The sequence below is a fragment of the Chlorocebus sabaeus genome, chromosome 10 (genome assembly GCF_047675955.1).
Source record: "Chlorocebus sabaeus isolate Y175 chromosome 10, mChlSab1.0.hap1, whole genome shotgun sequence".
Classification (NCBI taxonomy): Eukaryota; Metazoa; Chordata; class Mammalia; order Primates; family Cercopithecidae; genus Chlorocebus; species Chlorocebus sabaeus.
Genome location: NC_132913.1, coordinates 123,207,908 through 123,233,151, shown reverse-complemented (window position 1 = coordinate 123,233,151; position 25,244 = coordinate 123,207,908). Strand labels below are relative to the sequence as shown.

Sequence of the window (25,244 nt, the reverse complement as noted above, 5' to 3'; positions counted from 1 at the left end):
TTCTGCTTTAAGCCATTGTGTGTGGTAGTTTGTTACTACAATGCTAGGACTGAAGTACACATATACATATTACACATCTAGGTGTACATACACACACACACACATACACACACACAAAATTAAGGAATCTGTCAATGCAAGAGGTTTACGACCCCATCAACACCTTGATTTCAGACTTCTGAGAACTATGAGAATACAGTTCTGCTTTAAGCCACACTGTGTGTGGCAGTTTGTTACTACAGTGCTAGGACTGAAGTACACATACATGTACTACACACCTAGCTGTACACACACACACACACACACACACACACACACACACACACAGAGTTAAGGAATCTGTCAGTCCAAGAGTTTTATTCTCTGACTGCTTTCATGGAATCACAAGCTCCCTACCATGTTACCCACTTTTGTGCTGCTAATTCACTAACTGAAAAACAGAATATTTACATCCTTCCCTCATTTGAACTGCATCTTTAAAATTATCTAAATTTTGGCTGGATGTGGTGGCTCATGCCTGTAATTCCAGCACTCTGGGAGGCCCAGGCGGGTGGATCACTTGAGGTCAGGAGTTCGAGACCAGCCTGGCCAATATGGTGAAACCCCACCTCTACTAAAAATACAAAAAGTATCCAGGCATGGTGGCACGCACCTGTAATAGCAGCTACTCAGGAGGCCTCAGCAGGAGGATCACTTGAACCCTGCAGGCAGAGGTTGCAGTGAGCTGAGATCGCGCCACTGTACTCCAGTCTGGGTGACAGAGTGAGAGACTCCGTCTCAAAATAAACAAATAAATAATACGATCCAAATCTTGTGAGTTGGCTCTCTTCACTACAAGAATAAAGTTCAACCAAAATGCATCATACAATTAAAAGACAGCAGATATTACCCTCTGGGATGGAGCTAAAATCCATCTGATGTATTTGATGAAAAGCAGGCTCAGATCTGGAGACAGCTGTGCACCAGAAATCTTTCTACCACGAGAGAGCTCTCCCCTGAAGACAGGAAGGCCTTCACCACCTCACCGCTCCCAGCAAGCTACATATCCCAGCCACGGGTCAGGATTAGGATATAAAGGATATTCACGCATTAATAAATCAGAAGAACAGGGTACAGACATTTAAGAAGCACAGGGAGAATCCAAGGAACTATCTGGACAGGCAGATACACAGCAAAATGCCTTTCATTCAAAGCAGCTGCCCAGTTGATCGCTCTAGCAGTCATACGAGGAAAGGGGGGCTGATGAGGAGGGAGCAGTACACCAAGAAATGGGAAGGTCACAGAGCTCACTCAAAATCCAATCCCTCAACCGGGCGCCGACCACTCCCACCATCGGCTGTGCCCTCACCTTTGTGTGGGTAACTAACCACAGGTGAGGCTGGGCCATCGTCGGCTTTGTCAACCTCCAGCACTCCCCTAGGACAACACATCCCTTTGACATTCTCCACACCCCCAGGCGACAGCACAGTAAATTATATCCCAAACCCACAACACTCTATACCTAAAGCTTCTCAATTAAGCAAAGCACGGGTAATTGATCAACACTCACTGGACAAAAATTGAAATCACTTTCCAGGTACAGGCTCCCTGAGCATGAGAAGGAATTTCAGGATGGCAGGGCCCATGGTATGAAAGAAATCACGGCTTCTCATTCACTTTCTTTTCCAAACAACAAGTATGGCTCCCTTCATTACAAGTTACATTACGACAAGCTGTGGCTCCCTGCTGCCACTGTCATGAGGCACACAGTCCAATGAACAGGAAGTAAAAGTCCGTTCCCTGGTCTCGTTAAGAGGGGCAAAGACAGTGTGGAACCACCTGCTTGGTTCTACACGGGAAAGGTGTCTCAGCCATGAGAAGTATGAATTCAGCAGGACTGAGTCTTCCAGGCACGAGGAGCCACATATTCATAATTCTTTCAGCACCTGGGGGCCCTAGACGCACACCCACTGGGGTGCACCTGGGCGTCTGCTGCTGTCAGCTCCTCACACTCCCACAGAACAATCCCCGGGACCATGAGTGAAACGATGAGAGGCCACATGCCCAGGGAAGGCTGCTGCAGGGCATGACGAAAGGTCAGGGATCATGATCTTTCCCCTGACCCAGGAAGCCTTGGGCATGGGGCCCCATGGAGGGGATGAGCTAGTTCCACTCTGCAGATGAAGAAAGGGAGGTACTCACCCACGCTCCTACTCTTAACAATAATGTATTTTTAAAAACCATACACAATACTACGAAATTTCAATGGAGTAAAATGTACTACTTGAAAAATCAAAGAAGCAGGGCTGTTAGGGATCAGTTTAGGTCCCCCCAAAATCCTTCCTTTTGATGTATAAACGTTCAAGAGAAATGCCTTGGTGTTAGTCAAAATGTAAGGGTCGATTATGCATTGCAAAGACATCACAGCTGGAACCAAACACAACGGAACACACTGTGAACGCCCAGAGGGAAAAAAGCAAAAAGCCATAAAAATGCCCAGCCATACAGCAGAAAGGCTACCATGAGGGAGTCGTGGTCCTTGTTCTTACTCCAGAGACCCAGGGCCTCCAGTGCGGCCCCACCAGACACCTGAACCCCAGGGCCAGGGACAGCCAGAGCAACAGCAACAAAACCAGAGCCCCACCCACGTCTAACTTCCTGTGATCCCAGGTTGAAATCCACAGAGTTGCAGGGGCCTGAAGGTAGATATACTTGGAAAAGGTGGTCATTTCACTTGCAGGTGAGTTAACCTCTGTATAACCTCTACAATATCGAGCCCTGAGAAATAAGTGGAAAACCCAAGGGAACATCTCTAAAAGATTCTCTAGCTGTCAGCAGCTGGCTGTGGCTAAAATTCAGACTCCAACACAAAGGAGCAAATAAAAGCCATCAAAACCCAGGGACAGAGCCTTGGCAAAATGAGGCCTTTGCTCGTTTCTCCAAATCATGCCATTTTCTAGCATCTGTATGCATTTCTCAGTGGAGAGGCAAGCTTTCTCTTACTGACCCCACATACGAGCCTTCATTTCCATCTCTCATCTTCCTAAATCATCATTTCCGTATGGAAGGTCTTTTCCTGAAGCATGAGGTGTTCATTACATGACTGCACAATTCTGCAAAACAGTGGCAGAGCCTCAAGCCACTTCTATACTTTTCCGAACGGTTCCACAGTATTCAGGACAAGAGTTAAATGCTAGGACAGGTGTTACAGGAAACAGGTGAAGCTACTTGGGACTACTGCTAAAAAGACAACTAAGGGACAAAACAGGGTGGAATGTTCAACTGAAAAAAAAGATAAAATGAAAGAAAATAGGATGGTACACAGAACAAGGAGGGAAGGGAACGCTACAGTACAAAGTGGTGCCTTTCCTCTCTCTCCAAAACAAGACAAGCGCTGCCATGAAGAAAATGAATAGTTACCTGCATCCATATCTGCAAAGAATGGAACAGCCAGTAAGAAAAAGAAGGAACCAGAAATTCAGTGTCTCAGAGTTGGATTTAACAAGGTTACATGGAGAGAAAATTTCATTTAGAAAACTGCTTGTCAACTATACCCCTTCATTAGGGGACACGGGAGCTAAATGCTTTCCTATCATTATCATAACTTTATTTAAGGCAAAAAATAAAATATGAACATGTTAACTGAAGAAGTAAATGCCTAATGGCAAAAAAAAAAAAAAAAAAATCTTACTCTCATGCAAAATGATTATTAAATGTTTATAAATATAAGGGGGGAAACATACTCAAATATATGGTGGTGGTAATCTGAACGTCTTATCCAGAAAGGCTCATATCTACAACTAAGTAACATTACATACAAATTATGTATAAATTCAATATCCAGATCACAGAAATGTCCAGTCAATATTTAAAGGAGTAACAGTGGATAAAAAGGACACTGGATTAAAAACGACATTTGAAAGGACAGAACAATTAGATAAGAAATAAATTCAATGGTATTTCATGGTTCTACTGTACTATTCCAAATATCAAAGTGAATATAATGGGTTTGCTAGAAATACTACAGAAGAAACCACATACTTAAGGGTTTTTACTGCTTGGTATGTTTTATTGCTTTCTTGACCTGTGACACATCAAAGTCATGATTTACAATATGCTAAGGAAAATTTTTTAAAAACTACATTCTTAAGCTTGCAACTGCCTGCCAAACAGCATACCTTCCGGAGACTCCTCCTGGACATATGTGCCCGTCAGGTACCGGTGCACCAGGGCAGACTTGCCGCTGGCCAAGTTACCCACAATTCCCTGAAACAGAAACGGACAACCGTTAAGCATAATCAAATCACTCTATTTGGCATTTTGCAAATACAAAGAGGCTAAAATAGACAGGAGGCCTAAACACAAACATAACCAAGCACTGGCTGGATGGCCAAAAACAGGCTCATTCACTACTTCTATTGGAGTAAAAGGGAGTCCAATACTCTTAATTAACATCTCACGTTCTCATCAGCCTCAACAGCTGCAACGGCATCAGCAATGCTGGTATAAACACTGGTTTGGTATTCTTCCAGAAAACAAGCACATTGCTTACATCAGGGCTGTGTTCCTTGAGTTAGCCTGACGGCATCTACTGTGCACCCTCCAGAGACAGGGAAAAGCAGCAGGTGAGGTGGCATCCAAGGGCAGAGCTGAGTGACGTGGGCAGAGTGGTGAGGACCCATGCATGGTGGCATCTCTAGGGAATGAGTCTAGGGTAGACTTGGGGGCGGGACAACAGGAGCAGAAAAGAGCAGTGTGGGGAGACCTGGAGGTGGAGCAGTGAGGCAGGGGCCGGCCATACAGGTAAGGAGGGCACACACCTGCCTCCCAGACACAGGACCCACCACGGCATCTCCGAGAAAAAGGGGATGGTGCCGGGGCTGCTGGGAGAGATGGCAAACGTGCTCGTTTGTGCTAGATTAGAAGGCGACCCTCAGGAGTAAGGGTGACATGAGGGCCGCTGTCCTAGCAGTAACCTGGCGGCGAGGCTGACGCTCCAGGGGCTTCTTCAGAGGAAGGCTCCCTGTTGACACAGTGGACACACCTGGCCTCCAAGCCTCCAAGTGGGCGGATCCCACAGGAAGCCTCCCTTTCCCTGTGCCTGGGAGCTGTATACCCCCAACGCTGCCTTCTGTGGGAAGCTGCTCATCAAAAATCTCCTGCATTTTAATCTTTTCCTCCCCCACTAGAACATTGCTAGCGATCAAATTTAAGCATGATCGAACTGATTCCTTTAAAAGCCCAAAACATCACAAGGGACCCATCCTTGGGCACTGGTGCTCATTAAGGCCACCTGCCATTCCCAGAGCTGGGACTCGGCCCCACTTGCTCTTGGCCCCACTTGCTCTCGGTTCCACTTGTTGACCTCCCTCCTGCCTCCACTCAAATTATCTGAAGCTCTGGCCCTGTTGCTACCAGGAAACTGCCCACTAGGTCACCCGTGACTTTCATTTCAAAGCCACTAGCCTGTCTTGCTCTGACCTGACCCCATCACCGGCAGCTGCTGCTAAGACACTCTCTTCCAACTCTCACACTGGCTTCCTCCTCTACCTCCCTCCCAGCCCTGTGGGCTCTTCCTCCATCTGCTGGCACACACTGGGGCTCGCCAGGGCTCCATCCTCACATCTCCAGCTGATCCTCCACTCTAATGTCCCAACATGTGCCTGTCCATATCCAACTTTCTCTCAATGAGCTGTGATTCCATTTAAAAGGAGACGCCCTGCAGACTTTGGAATCATAGCTCGTTGACAGAAGGTTGATGTGGGAAAAAAGCTGCCTATTCCCAAAATCTCATCCCCTGGCCGCCGTCCACCCCAGCTCCAGGCACCCCTATTCAGCTCCCACCAGGACTTCTTATATATCCATACACCACCTACGTGGTGCTCACGCCTCGATGAGTCCACACCTCGCCTCTCTCCCCCAGACTGCTCATCAGCTTCTGAGGCCACATCACACCCAGCCTCTCAAACCAGAAAGCTGGAGGCCATCCCCGACTCCCTCCTGGGCACGCTGCTGCCACCTCGGTGTGGACTCTCCGGTGTGCACAGATCGAGGAGGCAGCCTCTAGGGCCTCTCCCTGCCTGCAAGCACCTGCTTTTCATCCCGAGAACACCAGAGAGGTTCCTGGAAACAAACTGACCATGAGAAAGTGGCATTCCTTCATTTCACAAGCCCTGGGAGACTCCTGCTGCCTGGAGGCCAAACTCCAAACACTTTAGGAACAAACTGTCTCCCTCCAAATTCTCACACACAACTTTGCTGGCAGCTAACGGACCCAGCAGGTCCGTGAACTTGCCACAAGAACACTTCACTACTCCTGTCACCTGAGCACCCCTCCCCTCTCACCTGATGAGGGCTTCACTTTCTCTTGGGAAGGCTTCCCTGCTTTCCTCCCACCCCCAGAGGGCCTTGACAGTGGCTGGTGAGGCCCTGGGCTCCACCTCCCACTACACTTAGGACCCTGAGGGCCAAGATCTCTGTCTCTGGATACCGGCCAGGACACCAACTCCGACTCTGTACACTTGTCATAGTTCCTGGCCCCAGGAGAGGCCTGGTAAACACAAGACGGGTCGATGGATAGATGGATGGCAAGGAAGAAGGATGGGAGGGAGGGACGAAGGAGAGATGGAAAGAAAGGGGAGAGGAGAGGAGGAGAAACAGGAGGGAGGAAGGACCATTGATTAAGTAGATGATGAAGCCAATAGCTATAAGAACAAACGGGGCCGGGTGCGGTGGCTCACGCCTGTTATCCCAGCACTTTGTGAGGCTGAGGCGGGCAGATCATGAAGTCAGGAGATTGAGGCCATCCTGGCTAACATGGTGAAATCCCATCTCTACTAAAAACACAAAAAAATTAGCCGGGCGTGGTGACACACCTATAGTAGTCCCAGCTAATTGGGTGGCTGAGGCAGGAGAACCGCTTAAACCCGGGAGGCGGAGGTTGCAGTGAGCCGAGATCATGCCTCTGCACTCCACTCCAGCCTGGGTGACAAAGCGAGACTCCTTCTCAAAAAAAAAAAAAAGAAAAGAAAAGAAAAGAAAACAAACAAACAAACACAGAAGAACAAATTTGGCATGAGAGTGCAGAAAAAAGGTTCTCAGTGATTTACAGGCCACCGCGGTCTGCTGTCTGAGTGATGGCTTATGGACCCAAATGTTCTCCTTCACCCAGTCATGGCCACTCCCACTCTCTACTCTTCAGCCAGAGTGGCCTTTCTAAAACCTACACCCAGTCCTTTCCTCTTTTACACCCCACTTACAACCCTCCTGTCTCTCACCTTCCTGCTCTCTGCTCGGCCTTCTAGTCAATCAACTACCAAGCTGATCCTAACAGGCCTTGCTGTCTCCAGGCAACTAAAGCTTCCCACATCAATCATTCCCTGAAACCTACTCTTTCTATCAGTTCAGATGTCACTTCCTCTGAGAAGCCTGCAGCTATGGTAGGAATGTTTAGGCTTCCCCCTCCTACCCACACACTCCTGGCCAAACTCGTATGTTGAAACCTAACCCCCGGCTGGGCACGGTGGTTCACACCTGTAATCCCAGCCCTTTGGGAGGCTGAGGCAGGTGGATCACCTGAGGTTAGGAGTTCAAGACCAGACTGGCCAACATGGTGAAACCCCACCTCTACTAAAAAAACACAAAAATTAGCCAGGCGTGGGGGTACATGCCTGTAATCCCAGCTACTCGAGGCTGAGGCAGGAGAATCACTTGAACCTGGGAGGCAGAGGTTGCAGTGAGCTGAGTTTGCACCACTGCACTCCAGCCTGGGTGACAGAGCTGACAAAAAATAAAAACAAAATAATACATAATTTTTTAAAAAAAGAAACGTAACCCCCAAGGTGACTGTATTACAAGGTGAGGCAGTTGTGGCAGCAGATTAGCGCCCTTATAGAAGAGGCCTGGGAAAGATCTCTTGCCTCTTTCTCCACGTGAGGACACAGCAAGAAGATGCCACCTACAAACCAGCAAGCAGGTCCTCAGGCATCAGATCTGCAGGCACCTTGATCTTGGACTTCCCGGCCTCCACAACTGTGAGCTACACATTTCTGTTGTTTATCAGCTGCTCGGTGTATGATATTTTGTTACAGGAGCCGGAAGAGACGAAGACACCTTCCTAATGCCACAGTCTCAGTTGGATGGCTCTCCTGAAAGCTCCCTTAGGCCACTGCCCCAAGGATATCTTACAAGGGAACACATTATTTTGGAAACAACAGTATGTTGATCTGGCTCCCTCCAATACTGACAATTCCTCAAAGGCAGGCACCCTGTCTTACTTGTCTTGTTCTCTGAATTCCTGAGTAACACAGAGCCCAAGGTAGACGCTCAACAGCAGTGGCCAAGTAAATGAACGACTCCACTGCTGGTGAGTATGAATGAGATGCTTATTACTAAGGCTCAGAGCCAGGCTCAAGTCAGGCTGTGTGGACAGATTCTAAAAAAAGCTGTTTCCCCTCCTAATTTGACATACATCTTTTTTTACCCTGGGCCTCTATAATCTGAGAATTTCTACCTACTAATTATTCTTTTGCTCAAGGGCACCCGCTGTTTGTCAGCTTCATGCTGGGAAAATCCAAAACAGTATGCCACAGAATTAAATTTTTAATTAAGATCAGTTTCTCTTTCCCGAGGAAGAAAATGCTCAAAAACCAAACATCCTTTGGTCTGCGCCTTCTCTGCATAGCAACGTTCCTGCCTTCTGCCTAACAAGACGGGCAAAGACTAAGCTCACACCTTAGGGGAACAAAGGCAATCAATCTTGGAGTGCAGTGGGAAGGGGCTTGGTTTGGCTGGAACAGCCATCTCACAGACCACCTCACAGTCACACATGATGGCATTATTTTACTTTGAAACGCTGGTGGAAATGAACGGTTGATGGTGAAAGGAAAATAAAATAAGGGGTCAGAATGCCCTTTCAAGTGCATCACGTCACCCGTGAAGGTGTCGGAGCAGCTGCTGGAAGTAAACCAAGATGGAGGAAATCAATCCAGAGCGAGCCAAAGAGTTACATGAGGAGGAATGAGGTGTCTTAAAAACCACAGAACTATACGCTCAAGGCAGGAAGAGGTTGCCACTGTCAACCCCGCATCGTCTGTGCAGGGCCATGAAGTGTGTCGGAGCCCATACTCGGCCCTTCATATTACAAGGCCAAAGGGAACGCAGTGTCTTTCTAAACTGTTTTCCTCCAGCGCCCCACACTTCACCACTGACCTGCTAACCTTGAGGTTTGCTAAGAAGGGAATCAAGGCTTTTAGAAAAATCCCAGTTGGTGTTCAATGAAAACACACAAATAGGATGTGAGGAGCTGGGGACTGAGGTCCCCGACACAGGCAAGATGTCCAGGGCCTATCTACCTTCCCCTCCAACACAAGCATCAAGTCTTTACTGTTGGGCACACATCTGCAGCCAGCAGCGGTTGGCTCCTCTGCAGCACCAAAAGCAATTGGTCATGGACGATCTGACCACAGTGCAACTTCAGAAAACATAAGGCCAGGTGCCGTGGCTCATGCCTGTCATCCCAGCACTTTGGGAGGCCAAGGCAGGCGGATGACTTGAGGTCAGGAGTTCAAGAACAGCCTGGCCAATGTGGTAAAATCTCGTCTCTACTAAAAATACGCAAATTAGCCAGATGTGGTGGTGGGCGCCTGTCATCCCAGCTACTCAGGAGGCTGAGGTACGAGAATCACTTGAACCCAGAAGGCAGGTTGCAGCAAGCTGAGATGGCCCCACTGCACTCCAGCCTGGGTGACAGAGTGAGACCCTGTCACCAAAAAAAAAAAAAAAAAAAAAGAAAGAAAAGAAAACATAAGGCATGGTACTACCACTCTTGAGAAGAAAGCGAACATTGAATTTTTTTCTCTGACAGATTTCAAAAGATTCATTGCAAAATGTTACATAAAGGGCCTATTGGAGGCTTGCCATGACATCATGTCACTGCTGTGTTTGTGAAGCAGGGGCTGGGTTCCTGAGACGCTGACCTAAAGGGCCACCTGTCCTGGGGGGGCTGTACTAGGAAGGAAACAATTGCAGCCCTATAGGCACTTGGAGGCTGCTTAGGAAACAAAGCAGCGCTTTCTTCAGACCCTGAGCACTCCTTAGCACACAAGGGATCTGCTGGGGCTGCCGATGAGGACCAGTGCCCGCTGATGTCACAACAGGAAGGCACTTGGGCTAGAGCAAGAGCTGGTGGGCCTGCCAGGATCTAGTCCATCCACACTGAGGCCAGGGATAGGAGCGTTCTGAGAACTGTAGAACCAACAGCACTGAAGTCCCCGGTGTCAGCAAATTGAAGCAAGCCTTAAGACAGTCCATTTCAGAACGAGGAGCCCCTGCTGCCTTAAATGCAACTGTCTCCTCCAGCTCTGGGCAGATATTCCAGAAAATCACATGCCTTCAAAATACTGGTAGAGTACAAGTTTTTGGTGGGAAGCATCCTCGATTACGGGTTGGTATGATCACGTGGGCCCTCTCTGAACCTGTAACACCTTGATCTTGCCAAGTCAGGAGGTTCAATACTTGACAATCAGTTAGTCTGTAATGCTGGGACTAGAGTGGCCACTGGCCCTGTGTGATTATTTCGATTTAAATGAACTAGAATCAAACTTAAAATGCAGCTCCTTGATGGCACTGACTGGCCACATTTCAATCACTCAACAGCCACATGGTGCCAGCCACGACCACATTGGGCAGTGTAGACACAGGAGGTCTGTACCATCGAGAAAGTTCTATCAGGCAGTGCAGTGGTGGAAGCCCTAACTCCAGGTTCAAACCTCAGCTCCACCACTTACTGTGGCTCCTTGGGCAAGTTCTTCATGTCTCTGAGCCTCGATTTCCTCATCTGTGAAATGGGGATAACCATACCTACCCCTCCCCGTGGGGCAGTTGTCAGGAATTAAGTAATGTTGTCAAGCACTCAGAACACGACCCGCACAGAGCCCAGCCAGCGCTGTATCGACACCATCACCACCAGTAAAGCACCGTGCCTGCTGTTCTGTGTCCATCACAGCACCCGAGTGGCAGGGGCTGTCTTAACAGGGAGTAACTGAAACTGGGGGATTGTTCTGGAAATCTCCTGGTAACAACATTGCCAAGCCTGTGCCATTCATTCAACGCATATTTCCTGGACGGCTTCAATGGGCTTAAGACACCCTGCCAGTGCCGCGGTGACAAAGCACACAAAAGGCAGAAAGAGGAGGCTCTTTGCAGGCCAGTCTTGCGGAACCCCAGGCTTCTGAGACGGTACTGGGACTGAGAGATGCTTTGTCTCCCACGGGCGAGTGCTGCAGGGACAGCCCAGAGACCTTCAGGGAGGAACGGGGCGGGGGGCAGACACCGGGAAGGAGATGGGCCCAGCCGATGACACCCCGTGGTCACAGTGGGGATGGGTGTGTCAGACACCAATGAGAGAGAGGGCACAGTGACCACGGGGCCTTCCCATCTCAGGGCACTCCCACTCATTGTACTTCATCTCCTAAGTTTAAAAACGAATACTTTTCCTGGTGACAAAAGTGTCTTCAAAGACCTAGAAGTTCTTTGTTGCTCTATCTCCTCATCTCAGACATGAAAGACCGAAAGGATCCTGTCTCCTGGCCCCTATCCTGTCCTCCAAGCACGCAATGAGGTTGGGGGTCAGTGGGGAGGAGTCCACAGGCTGCAGGGGATCTGGTGCTGTCAATAGAAATGCAGAGGACAGAGACACCAGGCAGGCCCATGCCGGAGTCTGTAGAACAGTGAGAGCTCATCTGCTTTCCTTTCATGGTCAAATTAGAAAATACATACACACACATACAGAAATTAGACATATATGCACACATATATACATACATACATAAATATAAACACACACACACGGAAATTAGACATATATACCTACATACATAAACATACACACAAATACCACATATTTCACAACAAAGAACGTGGTTGTTTCAAAGTTCGACTTGCCCCTTCCTTCCGTCCTATGGTGGGTGGTGACTAGAGGGGAGCAGCTGGAAAGGGTGGCTGCAATGGACCACTTTTTACATACGCCAATTTGAAGCTCTAGATAATTTCACCGAAAGGGTAAAGTTCATAATAAAAGATAAAAATTTTAATTTTATGGCCGGGCGCAGTGGCTCAAGTCTGTAATCTCAGCACTTTGGGAGGCCGAGACGGGCAGATCACGAGGTCAGGAGATCGAGACCATCCTGGCTAACACGGTGAAACCCCGTCCCTACTAAAAAATACAAAAAACTAGCGGGCGAGGTGGCGGATGCCTATAATCCCATCCACTCGGGAGGCTGAGGCAGGAGAATGGCATAAACCCAGGAGGCAGAGCTTGTAGTGAGCTGAGATCCGGCCACTGAACTCCAGCCTGGGCGACAGAGTGAGACTCCGTCTCAAAAAAAAAAAAAAAAATTTCATTTTATGCCAATACTTGGTCATAGGGTAAATAGTCACATTTCGAAAATGATGGATACCAAAGCTTGGCGACCCATTACAGAAACCCTCCGTGACATCCTGCAAAGGACAAATCAACCCACCCACGAGATATAAGAGAGAAGAGGATGATGGCCTCTGCCTGGCACACGAAACGCCACTCTGGCTGGGTGGCAGTCATGGCTGTCGTAGCTGTCCCAGGGGCACTCAGGGACTTGGACTCTAGTCCCAAGCCACCAACTATACCTGGCCCTTCCCAGGAACACACCCAGAGTCACACTCCCGTCTGCGCCCCCGGCGATGACCAGCTGCCTGGGAATGCAGGCTTGGGTGTGCACAGAGCCCCTCCCTTCCCACAGGTGAGGAAGGACAACTGCCAGGGCCAGAAGGAACCACTCACCACTTTGAGCTCCGGGACAGATCGACTCAGCGTCCATTCCTGGCTGTTCACAAAGGCATCTGAAAAAGAGGAGGACACAAAGTCAGACACCACAACTCACGTAAAGGACAAGTCAAAGTACCTCCAATGGGCCATTTTCCCATCCGAAGGTCACCGAACATGGTGCAGACCAGCCTCCCTGTGTCGCTCTCACTCCAGAAAGATCAGTTTGTCCCAGTTCATGACACTCAGCTAGATGCCAGTGGGGTGTTCCAGCTCCAAGTCTGTGGTCGGTAACACACGCTCTGTCCAATGACTTCGAAAGTTATTGAAAAATCTAACTTTCCATTTTTCCCCTGCTCAAGCCACAGCCCTTCCTACGGAGGAGCATTTATCTTCAGACCCTCCGGACTGTGCCTGTTCACAAGTGTGGAGATATTTAAGGACACGCCTAGCTTTCTGGGGAGTGATTCTGTTAGAGCCAGTAGGTCCACTTTTGGTCTTTTGGTTGTCTACTACAATAGTCACTTTTCTGAAATCCCACACACACAGAAAAAAGTACAACGACTGAATTTGAAGATCTTAACACTCACAATGTAAGTAAACACTTTAGTGTTTATAAGTAACAGATTATAGCTCAGAAGAAAGATCTGGTGCTAGAGTTTTGATCCTCACAAAGATATTAAACATTGAAGACCCAGCCAGGGTGGTTTAGACTACGTCGGAAAGATGCAGGGCTCCTAAGCTCCATGGGGTGGTCTACAGAGCCCAGCCCTGTGCAGGGGCACTCTCCCGCGCATCCCCTGATGGGCTGTGCACAGGGCACCCACCCGATACAGATGACCCAAACGACCATGGCTTAACCTGCGACCCAGTTTTCCACACCTGCCACAAGCCACTCTTATCATAAATGAGACCCCACGATAGTAGCCATCATCTGTCCTGATGACCACGTGGCAGCTCAGTCAACACAAGCCGAGTGGGCTAGACTAGAGGAAGGAAGTACATCCCACTGACAGAAAAATAGCTCTTTCCACGTGGGATTCACTTCCGATATACTGTCCTCCAATGTTGAAACTCACTCTACATTATGTCTAAGCAGTGACGTGATTCACAAGATGCCTAAAAGTTAAGAAAAGCCATCACCTTCAAAGAACTGTGTGATATGAGGACCGTGTGGATGCAGGGCTGGAAGCCAAGGGCCTGACCAGACCACGGATGTGACACAGGAAGGCAAGACCGGCATCTGAAGGAGGCCAGGCACACCCTGGGGAGCACAATCCACCAGGTCACACGATGGGGGAGCACAACCCACCATGTCACACGCTGGGGGAGCACAACCCATCAGGCCACACACTGGGGAGGGAGCACATCCCACCAGGTCACACGCGGGGGAGCACGTCCCACCAGGTCACACGCCGGGGGGGGAGCACGTCCCACCAGGTCACACGCCGGGGGGGAGCACGTCCCACCAGGTCACACGCCGGGGGGGGAGCACATCCCACCAGGTCACACGCCGGGGAGGGAGCACGTCCCACCAGGTCACACGCAGGGGAGCACGTCCCACCAGGTCACACGCTGGGGAGCACGTCACGCGGGGGAGCACGTCCCACCAGGTCACAGGACGAGGAGCACGTCACACGCGGGGGAGCACATCCCACCAGGTCACATGCTGGGGAGCACGTCACACCAGGTCACAGGACGAGGAGCACGTCCCACCAGGTCACAGGACGAGGAGCACGTCACGCGGGGGAGCACGTCCCACCAGGTCACATGCTGGGGAGCACGTCCCACCAGGTCACAGGACGAGGAGCACGTCCCACCAGGTCACACGCTGCGGAGCACGTCACGCGGGGGAGCACGTCCCACCAGGTCACAGGACGAGGAGCACGTCCCACCAGGTCACAGATTGGGGGGCACATCTACCCAGTGTGTGCTGGGTGGGGAGCTGGGGGGGCAACAGTGCAGCAAACCAATCAGATGCCACAGGCCCTACAACGACAGCACCAAGGGTCTCCCAATGTCGAGTGAGACATCCAGTCAGAGGAACACTCCCTGCTCCAGAAAAGGACGGCTGGGTAGATCAGGAGGAGATCTGAGTGATCTCTAGAGGGAGAGACTTTCGGGGCACAAAAATGTCTATCCAGCCGGCAGAGCAGGCCGGCAGAGGCCCACCTGCAGGAGCTCAGGAGGAAAGTGCAAGAGCCCTGAGGAAGAAGATGCCTGGGAGGCGGACTTCTCCCTGCACTGCCCACAAAGACTCCAAGTCACTGTCCCTCTACTCTCCTCCCACTGACACGGACGCATTGGCAGCTAAATATTGGGGGTGCACATTGTGATTTTGCATAATTGCGCACCCGAACACCACCCCAACATGCTGCAGACAAACTTTACCCATGGAGAGATGGCGTGAGGAACGCACTAGCATGGGCCTGACACCCAGCAGGCGCTCAGTGGTAACTAATTGTGTCTTAATACCATGAGTGAACAGCATTACCAATTAAGGTGCAAAACACTTCTTTCTGTTACCAACTACTCTCGCAGAAAACCGGCAATGTGGCCTCAGAGGATCTGCAGGGTGACCCCAATGGTCCAGGGAAAACTGAAAGGTCAATGATGATGACTCCAAAATGCATGCACCAATAGTGTCCAGTTTCTCAGAACGTCACCCTGTTGCTGCACTGTAACAAACCACACCCTGGTGAAGTAACTGTGGATATATCCACATAATGAAAGAGTAAAACCAGTAATTGAAGCTCAACATACTGCAGTGGAGATCCCCCAAGGTCCCCAGGCTATTATCAAATGAAGACAGCCAGGTGTGATACAGAGATGGATGGACAGGACCCTCACAAACACATTCCTAAAAAGTGTATGGGGGGTGAGGGGTGCAAAACATGCATATGCTTGTCAAAGCTGAGACTGTTTCTGGTAAAATTTCAAACTTAACAGGTGCTGATTTAGGGTTAGGAACTGGATGACAAGGGTGATGAGACGATTTTCCTTTCATTGTTACCTTCTGGCACCTTTTAAGTTTTATTCCGTTTGGCACATAAGAAATTAAATTGTGAAGTTTTAAAAATGAACTTTAATAGTAAAGCAAAGAGGGTTAAACTGTGAATTAAAATGAGCTCTATTCATCAATGCACTGCTGATTTTTCAACACACACCACCATAAGATTAACTTTCTAACAATAAATACAAAATATTCATTATAAATTAACAGTGCTCCATTAAACAAAGATGCATGATTATATAAACATTGGAACAATGTGAGGCATCTTTTTACTTGCAAATACATCCTCACTTGAATGGAACATATTTGTGTTTGTGGCAACAAGAGTAATAAAATACATGCTAGACTCAATTAGCCAAAACTCCTCATCTTCCATTAAAAAATATTTATTTTAAAAACTTTCATCACCTCCGTTACTGCCCAGTCAAAATGGAATGCTCTCTCCTACAAAGCTAAATGAAAATTAACAAAGATTCGCGAAAGCCATACATACCAAAATAGTCCTTCCTCCTACTCCACTACGGGGACCTATCTGTGAGCTGGACACGGTGCTGGCGTGCAACTGTTCATCACTCAGTAGGTGGGGTCGAGGAAGGGCAGGGCAGGGCCCAGGCCAGCTGTTCTGCCTCCTTCTGAAGTGCAGGAACACCGGAAGGATAAACATGCTTCAGGGAAACACAGCTGGGCATGTGCGCATGAGTGTGTGGATGCACATCTGGATACGTGCACACCTGTGCTCCTGGATCAGCCAGAATCCAGTGTCACAGAGGATGCAGCTCGTTCTCAGAAGTGTCTCGACCAGGAGTTCAAGACCAGCCTGGCCAACGTGGTGAAACCTCGTTTCTACTAAAAATACAAAAATTAGCCAGGCGTGGTGGCACATGATTTGTAATCCCAGCTGCTCAGGAGGCTCAGGCAGGAGAATCGCTTGAACCTGGGAGGCAGAGGTTGCAGCGATCCGAGATCCCACCACTGCACTCCAGCCTGGGTGACAGAGTGAGACTGTCTCAAAAAAACAAAACAAAACAACACAACGTCTTGTGAGTGTTTTACAGTCGAGGTTGGTGACAGTAATGATCCTTCCCAAGAGCTAGCCAGGTGCTGGGCTCATTGACCACTGCAGCCCTTCAGGGCAGGTTCTCCCTGCTGCTGCCCCTGGACACAGCGGGACACTTGGCAAAGTCCCCCTTGGCAATGCCAGATTCTAAAACCCTCCCTCATTACCCGCTGTGTTGCTCAGTCTGCTTGCCCTAGACTCACCTGGGACGCTCAGCAAAGCTGGCAACAGGTGAGCATCAGCCAGGACTCTGGAAATTAGAGCCTTCAAACCGGCATTTCTTTTTTCTTTTTTTGAGACAGAGTCTCACTCTGTCGCCAGGCTGGAGTGCAGTGGCGCGATCTTGGCTCACTGCAACCTCGGCCTCCCGAGTTCAAGCGATTCTCCTGCCTCAGCCTCTCAAGTAGCTGGGACTACAGGCGCCCGCCACCACACCCGGGTAATTTTTGTATTTTTAGTAAAGACGGGGTTTCACCATGTTGGCCAGGATGGTCTCGACCTCCTGACCTGGTGATCACCTGCCTCGGCCTCCCAAAGAGCTGGAAATATAGGCAAGAGCCACCGCGCCTGGCCTCAAATCAGCATTTCTAACAATCTCCCTGCAGAGCTTTGTCCACATTTTATTACTCTCCATCTTCATTTTTTCAAAATTTGCTAAGTGGATGTTACAAGTGTAAAACACCAAGAGCGGGAATTTCTGAGAAATGTGAAAACAGCACAGGTTGTCATGGGCAGAAAGTGCTGCAGTTACTGAGGCTAAAGGCTCCTACCCACCCCACAACGCAACCCTCAGAGATGAGTCCTGCTTTTCCCACCTGGCCCTGCCCATCCCAGTGTCCATGGGAAACCAAGAGGAGGCAGAGGGAAATCGGTGAGGGGTCAGGGAGCCAGGAGTCATGGGTCTGACAATGACCTCAGTTAACTTTCTGGTCTCTCAATTTCCTTGCCATAAAACAGAAGCATTTCTGGCCGGGTGCAGTGGCTCACGCCTGTAATCCCAGTACTTGTACTTCGGGAGGCTAAGGGGGGGTGGGTCACCTGAGATTAGGAGTTCAAGACTAGCCTGCAGGCAGATCACCTGAGGTCAGTTCAAGAATAGCCTGCAGGTGGATCACCTGAGGTCAGGAGTTCAAGACTAGCCTGGTCAACATGGCAAAACTCCGCCTCTACTAAAAATACAAAAATTAGCTGGGCATGGTGGCAGGCGCCTGTAATCCCAGCTACTTGTAGGTTGAGGCAGGAGAATCGCTTGAACCAGGAGGCAGAGGTTGTGGTGAGATGAGATTGTGCCACTGCACTCCAGCCTGGGTGATAGAGCAAGGGAAGGGAAGGCTGCACTCCAGCCTGGGGAATGAGGTGGGGAGGGGAGGAGAGGAGGGGAAAGGGGGCGGGAGGTTCGGAGAGAAGGGTGAAGGAGGGGAGGGGAGTGGAGGGGAGGGGGAGGGAGGGGAGGGGGAGGGAAGGGAGGGGAGGGGAGGGGAGCAGTTATCTCCTAAGGCTTCTGTAAGGTCCCAAGGAGATGCTACCAAGGAGGTGGCAGGATGCCTGGGAAAGGGCCCAACTACCCACAGAGGAAGCCCCCCTATTACCTTTGGAGGTAGGATTAAAGAGCAGGGCTTGAGCCCCATTGTCCAGGTGCCACAGTGGGGGAGGATGCTCCTGCTCAGAGACAGGCACATAGGCTACCTGAACTTGCTGCTGTGCTGGAGGCACAGGTGAGCCTGGAGCACCACATGGCCTGCCGAGTCCTGATGAAGTAACCACACCACAGAGATCGAAAACCGTGGCTCAGGCTGGGCGTGGTGGCTCACGTCTGTCATCCCAGCACTTTGTGAGGCTGAGGCGGGCAGATCACTTGAGGTCAGGAATTTGAGACCAGCCTGGCCAACATGGTGAAACCTCGTCTCTACTAAAAATATAAAAACTAGCCAAGTGAGGTGGTGTGCACCTGTAATTCCAGCTACGTGGGAGGCTGAGGCAGGAGAATTGCTTGAACCTGGGAGGTGGAGGTGGCAGTGAGCTGAGATTGCGCCTCTGTACTCCAGCCTGAGAGACAGAGCCAGACTCTGTTAAAAAAAAAGAAAGAAAGAAAGAAAGAAAACTGGCTCACAGTGACCATTAACTCTACACGGAGTAAAACAAACTAAAAGGCATTACTAGAGTTAGTTTTCATCCCAGGTCAACTTAAATTGCATCAAACCACATAAAATTGCCAGGTCAATTTGACCGTAGCCAGAAGGAGATGCTCCTGCTTGCAGACGGGCACACATGCTACCTGTACTCGCTGCTGCACTAGAGGCACAAATATGGTCAAATATGGTTGAATAACGGCAATTTCATAGGGAGGTTCGACCTACAGCACATAAACATGCATGAAAAAAGTCGTCCATGTGATACGACTACTAACAAATACCAGAAATTCTAAGTGGGAAGTAATCCTGGAAACGCCTCCAGTTGGCCTTTCTTAGCATTCTACCTCAGCAAACAACAGCATCCAAGGAACAGGGTCCAAGGACTACGGTCAAGGAAGAGAACTTTCAGAGGAGACTGGACCTGAGATAAGGAAGCCCCACCTTCCCAGGCTGCAGGAGCCCGGCTGCAAGGACCAGGGAAGGCAGCTCCTGTCCAGCGGTGCCTCCACTGCGTCCTTCCTCGGGATTTCAGAGCCTTCTGCTAAAGGCTCCCCGACAATCTTCATTCGACGAGGGAGCCAGGACCTCATCTTCATTAAGACAGCCATCGCCTGGCAGGTAGGCTCCTTCCCCAGCAGAATTATGGACTCTAATTTTCTCCTCCAAATTATCAACTAGAAGCACAGCGGGCAGCCAAATATCAGAACGACTTGACGGTCTCCTGTGTCATGTTCACCCCCAGCCCAGCCCCCAGCCCTGTTTGGCTCCAGGAACCACAAAAACACATTCCAGACAAAACTCGTGAAATTATACACAAGGGTAAAAAGAGGAACCAGAAATTGCAGGTGAGATTTTAAAAACAACATATTATCTCAGAGATTGGGATGTTTCTTTGAAAACCTTAAATGTCACAAGGATTTTAACTATTATTTTTAGCACAGAAAAGGGGAGGTGCGTTTATTTTTAGTTTAAAGCAGCCGTAAAGTCCCCAGATATAAAATAAAACAACAATGGAAGAAAGATGGCACATCCACACAGCGGGGAGGAGCGCTGGAGGAGGCTGTGGCTGCCGCGGCCGGGTCAGGTCAGTTCTGTGACGAGGAAGGAAGTGGAGTCCTTAATAAAGAAATCCATTTCAATGCAGCCGGAAAAGAGCCCGCTGCAAACTGGATCAGACATAATCCGCTGATGACTTTCAAATGCAGGACTTAGCAGAAGTTCACCAGTACAGTTTCAATGGTCTGATTTAATTTCCTATTTGGAAATCCTTGAATCCCTACAATAACTGAAATAAAACATAAACCCTGGGGATACCAGATTGGTTTCAGGTTTTCCTGGAAGTTCAGTCTCAAAGATCCTTTTCAGCAGCCTCAAAGATCCACAAACAAGACAGGTTCCCACCCTGACACGTCCCGACAGCATCCCCTGCCCTCCCATTCACCGGGCCCTCTCAGTGCAGGGTGACGAACACCTGGCCACCAACACGCCACCATGCCCACGCCCGCAGGCACATCCACATCATTGCCTGCAATTCCAAGGTTCTTTCCCCCGAGCCCTGAGGTGACTCAGAGTCTGTCACAACAATGTCAGCATTTGACTGGGTCCTCTCTCTTCTCCTCTAAGGAAATCCCAAAGCAAAAGTCTGCCAGCCCAAATGGGCTCTAGAGGATCTGCAGGTTTTTAACTTCTTAGAGGATGGTGACTGTTTTTCCTCTCTCTCTCTCATATATACATATATGTATATATATGTATATATAAATACACAAAATACACACTAGAGTATATTATACATAATATATATACATATAACTATATGCTAGAGTACATAATACATATAAGCATATATTATATACTGTAAATACTATATAGAGTAAATAAATAATATACACACATATACATATGTGTATATTATAAATATATACAATGTAGAGTATATTATACATATATAATATAGATAATGTATACTACACACACACACCCCCCCCCGAGATTGATTCTTACTCTGTCACCCAGACTGGAGTGCAGTGGCACAATCTTGGTTCACTGCAACCTCTGCCTCCAGGGTTCAAGGGATTCTCCTATCTCAGTCTCTCGAGTAGCTGGGACCACAGGCACGCGATACCATGCCTGGTTAATTGTTGTATTTTCAATAGAGACGGGGTTTCGCCATGTTCCCCAGGCTGGTCTGGAACTCCTGACTTCACATGATCCGCCCACCTTGGCTTCCCAAAGTGCTGGGATTACAAGTGTGAGCCACCACGCCCCACCTCATTTCCATTACAGTTTCTTCAGAAGCATTCCTGAGTGCCTCAAAATACTCCTGCTCCAGAATCACCGTGTTCCCCAAGAACGCCCTTGTTGTGGGTGTCTAAAGCATTGCTTAGAGGATTCGTGTCTGAGAGCAGCAAAGCAGGGGGCGTGAGGACTTGAAAGTGAAAACGGCAAGGAAGAAAATTGCCCTTTCCTTTTTAAAATGTGAAAACAGAGGCCCCACCTACAGCCTTGAGGGGCGGAGCACAGTTCTCCCACGCTGCTGGGATTATTTTCCACATTTCCTTCAGAAGAACTGTGTTTCATTAGTGGAGGCTGCTTCAGAATATTTAACGCATAAATAATAACTTGACAATCCTGAAACCCATGCCCCAATTCCACCTAATTTCCACCTCACTGTTATAAACCAAGGTGATAACAGGTTTTGTTGCAAGCATCTTCCTAGGGCAGGTTTTGGGTCCAGTGCAGTATGGGCTTCTGGCCCCAGCTTGTTAACCTACAGGCTGAGTACAAGCTTGTTCACAGATGCAGGGAAGACGTTCACCCCAAGCTCCAGAAACAGGCCATTCCCCCAACACCGAGGTCCCCAGAAGAACCAGCCTCAGGTTGCCTCCAAAATATATTTTGCGGCCTCCTTGGCACTTCTGGCAAAGCCCCACACCTCACAAGTTCCTTGTTTCACAGTCTCACTTCCATCTTTAATTCCCGAACCTGGACTTGGTAGAGAGTGCAGATACCCCCACAGCGATGGCAGAGAGTGCAGACACCCCCACTGCGATGGCAGAGAGTGCAGACACCCCCACTGCGATGGCAGAGAGTGCAGACACCCCCACTGAGAATGCTGGTTCTCCTGGAGCCCGGACTGCTGACGCGGTCAGTGGAGAAGGAATGGCCTGCCCATCCTGTGGGTAAAGCACTGCGGCTCTCAAAATCAAAAATGCTTCCGAGTTTGCATCTCCGAGTGACGTTAACCACTTTGGGCATGCAATGCAATTTGGATGTGGTCCTTTACTTTTTGGAGGGCATTTCATGACTCTAAGAAGTAAACTTCAGCCACAAAATGCTGCGGGGGTTTTACAAAGAGGGAGGGAGTATCCAGGATCCCATTTAACCCCTGAGGAGTCACAGAACTCCAGGGGAAAAAAGTACAATTCAACTTCCGGTATATAGTGAGCTCCAATGTTATGAAAAGTCAGCCCCAGTTTCCCCTGCTAAAGGGACCAAGCCCCTGATCACCACCATCCAAAACCTTCTTAGCCTTCTTACAAATACATCAGGCTCTCTGGACCAAGATAACCCAACCAAAGACACTGCCTGCATCTACAGGAGGTCTCCCCAGGCCCTGGGGCCCCGTCCACTGACCCAGCTCATCCACTGTAGTTCCCATGCCTCGCAGTAACACCTGACTCCCCCCACCAAAGGAGGGGAAAACCTGGAGGGGAAGGGAGGGGGCATGGGGCCCAGTGGGGACATCCTGCCCAATCAGTTCTTTCCTTCCCACCTTCCAGTCCCTCCTGTGCGAGCCTGGGGTGGGGGAATGGGGGGTGGCGTGTCTGATGCCAGTGCTGGTCCAGGCCCCCATCTCCTGCCTGCACCACCAGCCACAGGGACGGGGCTCCCCTGTGCTCCTCTCCTCTCTAATCTCCAGACACCTGCCTTCAGGAGCTTGCTAAAAACCCACCCCGGGGTTTTCACACGCTGACTACATGTTCAATTTATTGTTGAGCCTCTGAGTAACTGAGATTCTATCTAAAGTGGGAAGAGCAATAAAAATTTTAAAATTGTGATAGGTGTGATGAACAATTATGCAACCATCAAGCTGCTACAATAACAAGAACCTGAGAAAATGACTGTAGGAACACACTGAGCGCCACCACCAGAACACCAGCTGTCACACTAGGGAGACACGGCCTCCTGCCAGGGGTTCCTGGCACCCCTAAGAAGTGGTAGAACATTGTCACCTTAGACCAAAGCCAGAATCCTACATTTCATAAAAGACGTAGAATTTTGAACAGATTTCGAGAATGTTTTAAAACATGTTAACACCTAAAATGAAACCGCCGAGTCCTTGAGAGTAAAAATGTTGAAACAGGGGTATTTTATGAAAAGGTACGAGTCAGAAACTGCAAGAGAAAGCAAAATTCGTAGGTTAAATTCACAGTCTTTTTTTTTTTTTCCTGAGATGTAATAGTAGACAGCTATTTGTCTTACTGCAGTTTGGGTGGACATATATATTATTTATTAAAATGGGTCCCCAACCGCGGGGACATGGACTGGTACTCATCCATGGCCTGTTGGGAACAGGGCCACACGGCTGGAGGTGAGCGGCGTGTGAGCGAGCAAAGCGAAGCTTGATCTGTATTTACAGCCACTCCCCATCGCTCCCATTACCTCCCGCGCCCTGCCTCCTGTCATATCAGTGGCGGCATTAGAGTCCCATAGGAGTGCGAGCTCCACTGTGAACTGCACCTGTGTGGGATCTAGGATGCGTGCTCTTTATGAGAATCTAATGCCTGATGATCTGAGATGGAACAGTTTCATCCCAAACCATCCTGCCTCCCCCGACCCCTGGGTCCCTGGAAAAACTGTCTTCCACAAAACCAGTCACTGGTGCCAAAAAAAAAACGATGGAGACCACTGTATTAAAAGATAATTTCGACTCTGCAGCTTAGATGCTGGTAGCATGCAAGAGCCACCGTATTTGCTGAAGTTCAGACAAAGTTGATGGACATGAGAACATTTTCCCGGGCTAAAATAAAGAACGTAGGAGAGAAGATATTTACAATTCATGTGTGGAGTTTCTGTCAGTCCTGGGCTGGATATAATTGGGCCTGACAGTTTTCATTTCAGAAAGAATTATCAACTCAGTCAGTCATATTGTTTAATCCATGGTGAAATTAATGTTTATAATAAGGGATGGCTCAATAATAGACACAAACAAATCCAGAAGATTACTACAGAAAGAACAATCAGAATTAACTTGCTCCTTACCGTTGGTGAATTTTGGCCACAACAGCAGACTAAGAAATTGGTTGGGGGAGGGTCTGTGGGGCAAGGTGAAGGGAGCATAGTCTGTGAAGCCAAGGGTCACCCCTCCCAGGCAGAGGGGTGACAGGCACAGAGCGTCCACTGCCATGTCACTCACAGAGAAGCATTGCTTCATCAGGGATTGCAGGGGGAAGTGGGAGCAGTGACTGATGTGGCTGAACGACTTCTAACAACCTCACATGAAGACGAACTACATGTACATCCAACACAGCTCACAAGCGAACCAGCACCTCCCCCTCCCGACGCGGCAACGCTCGTTCAAATCCACGCTCTGCATGGAACACCTGGGCAGCTTTTCCGCGAGTCACTTAGCCTCTTGGGGCCTCAATCTCTTCATCTGTGAAATGGGAGGGCCGCATCTGGTTCTTCCAGCTCTCACCTCCCAGAATCTACTCTTAGTAAGAACACCCTTTCCATGCAGATCTAAAGCTGGCTGGTGCCTGGGGCTGTCCTAGCTTCTCTCAGGTGAATGGGCTGACACTGACCAAAGGGGAAGGTTCAGCTAAAATCACCCCTGACTTAATGTTGATAAAAGCAAATCGAACCAAACAAAAGTTAGGATATTTCTCTCTTTTTTTTTTTTTTTTTTTTGAGATGGAGTCTCCAGGCTCTGTCGCCAGGCTGGAGTGCAGTGATGTCATCTAGGTTCACTGCAACCTCTGACTCCCTGGTTCAAGCGATTCTCCAGCCTCAGCCTCCTGAGCAGCTACGATGACAGGCATGCGCCACCACACCCAGCTGATTTCTGTAGTTTTAGTACGGATGGGGTTTCACCGTGTTGGCCGGGATGGTCTCACATAAGGTGGGGACGAGGCTCATTCTGAGAGGCGGCAGGGATAACTTTTCCCCCACAAATAAGTCTGCAGCACATGCATGGGGAACGGGCAGCGATTTCATGGTGCCACTACTAATTCTGTGGTTGTGTTACATGATGAAAACAAATCC

At 49.2% G+C, this 25,244-nt stretch overlaps 1 protein-coding gene across 9 annotated transcripts in view; it reads right to left on the bottom strand.

The window, feature by feature from the left end:
* Positions 1–25,244, bottom strand: part of AGAP1 (ArfGAP with GTPase domain, ankyrin repeat and PH domain 1) — a 642,723-nt gene that overhangs the window by 418,642 nt on the left and 198,837 nt on the right. For all 9 annotated transcript variants that reach the window (XM_007966740.3, XM_007966741.3, XM_007966743.3 and 6 more), the window contains exons 2-3: positions 12,797–12,855; positions 4,158–4,245 (exon numbers count right to left, since the gene is read on the bottom strand). In XM_007966740.3, coding sequence (XP_007964931.1) covers positions 4,158–4,245; positions 12,797–12,855 — 147 coding nt within the window. The remainder of the gene's footprint in view (positions 1–4,157; positions 4,246–12,796; positions 12,856–25,244) is intronic.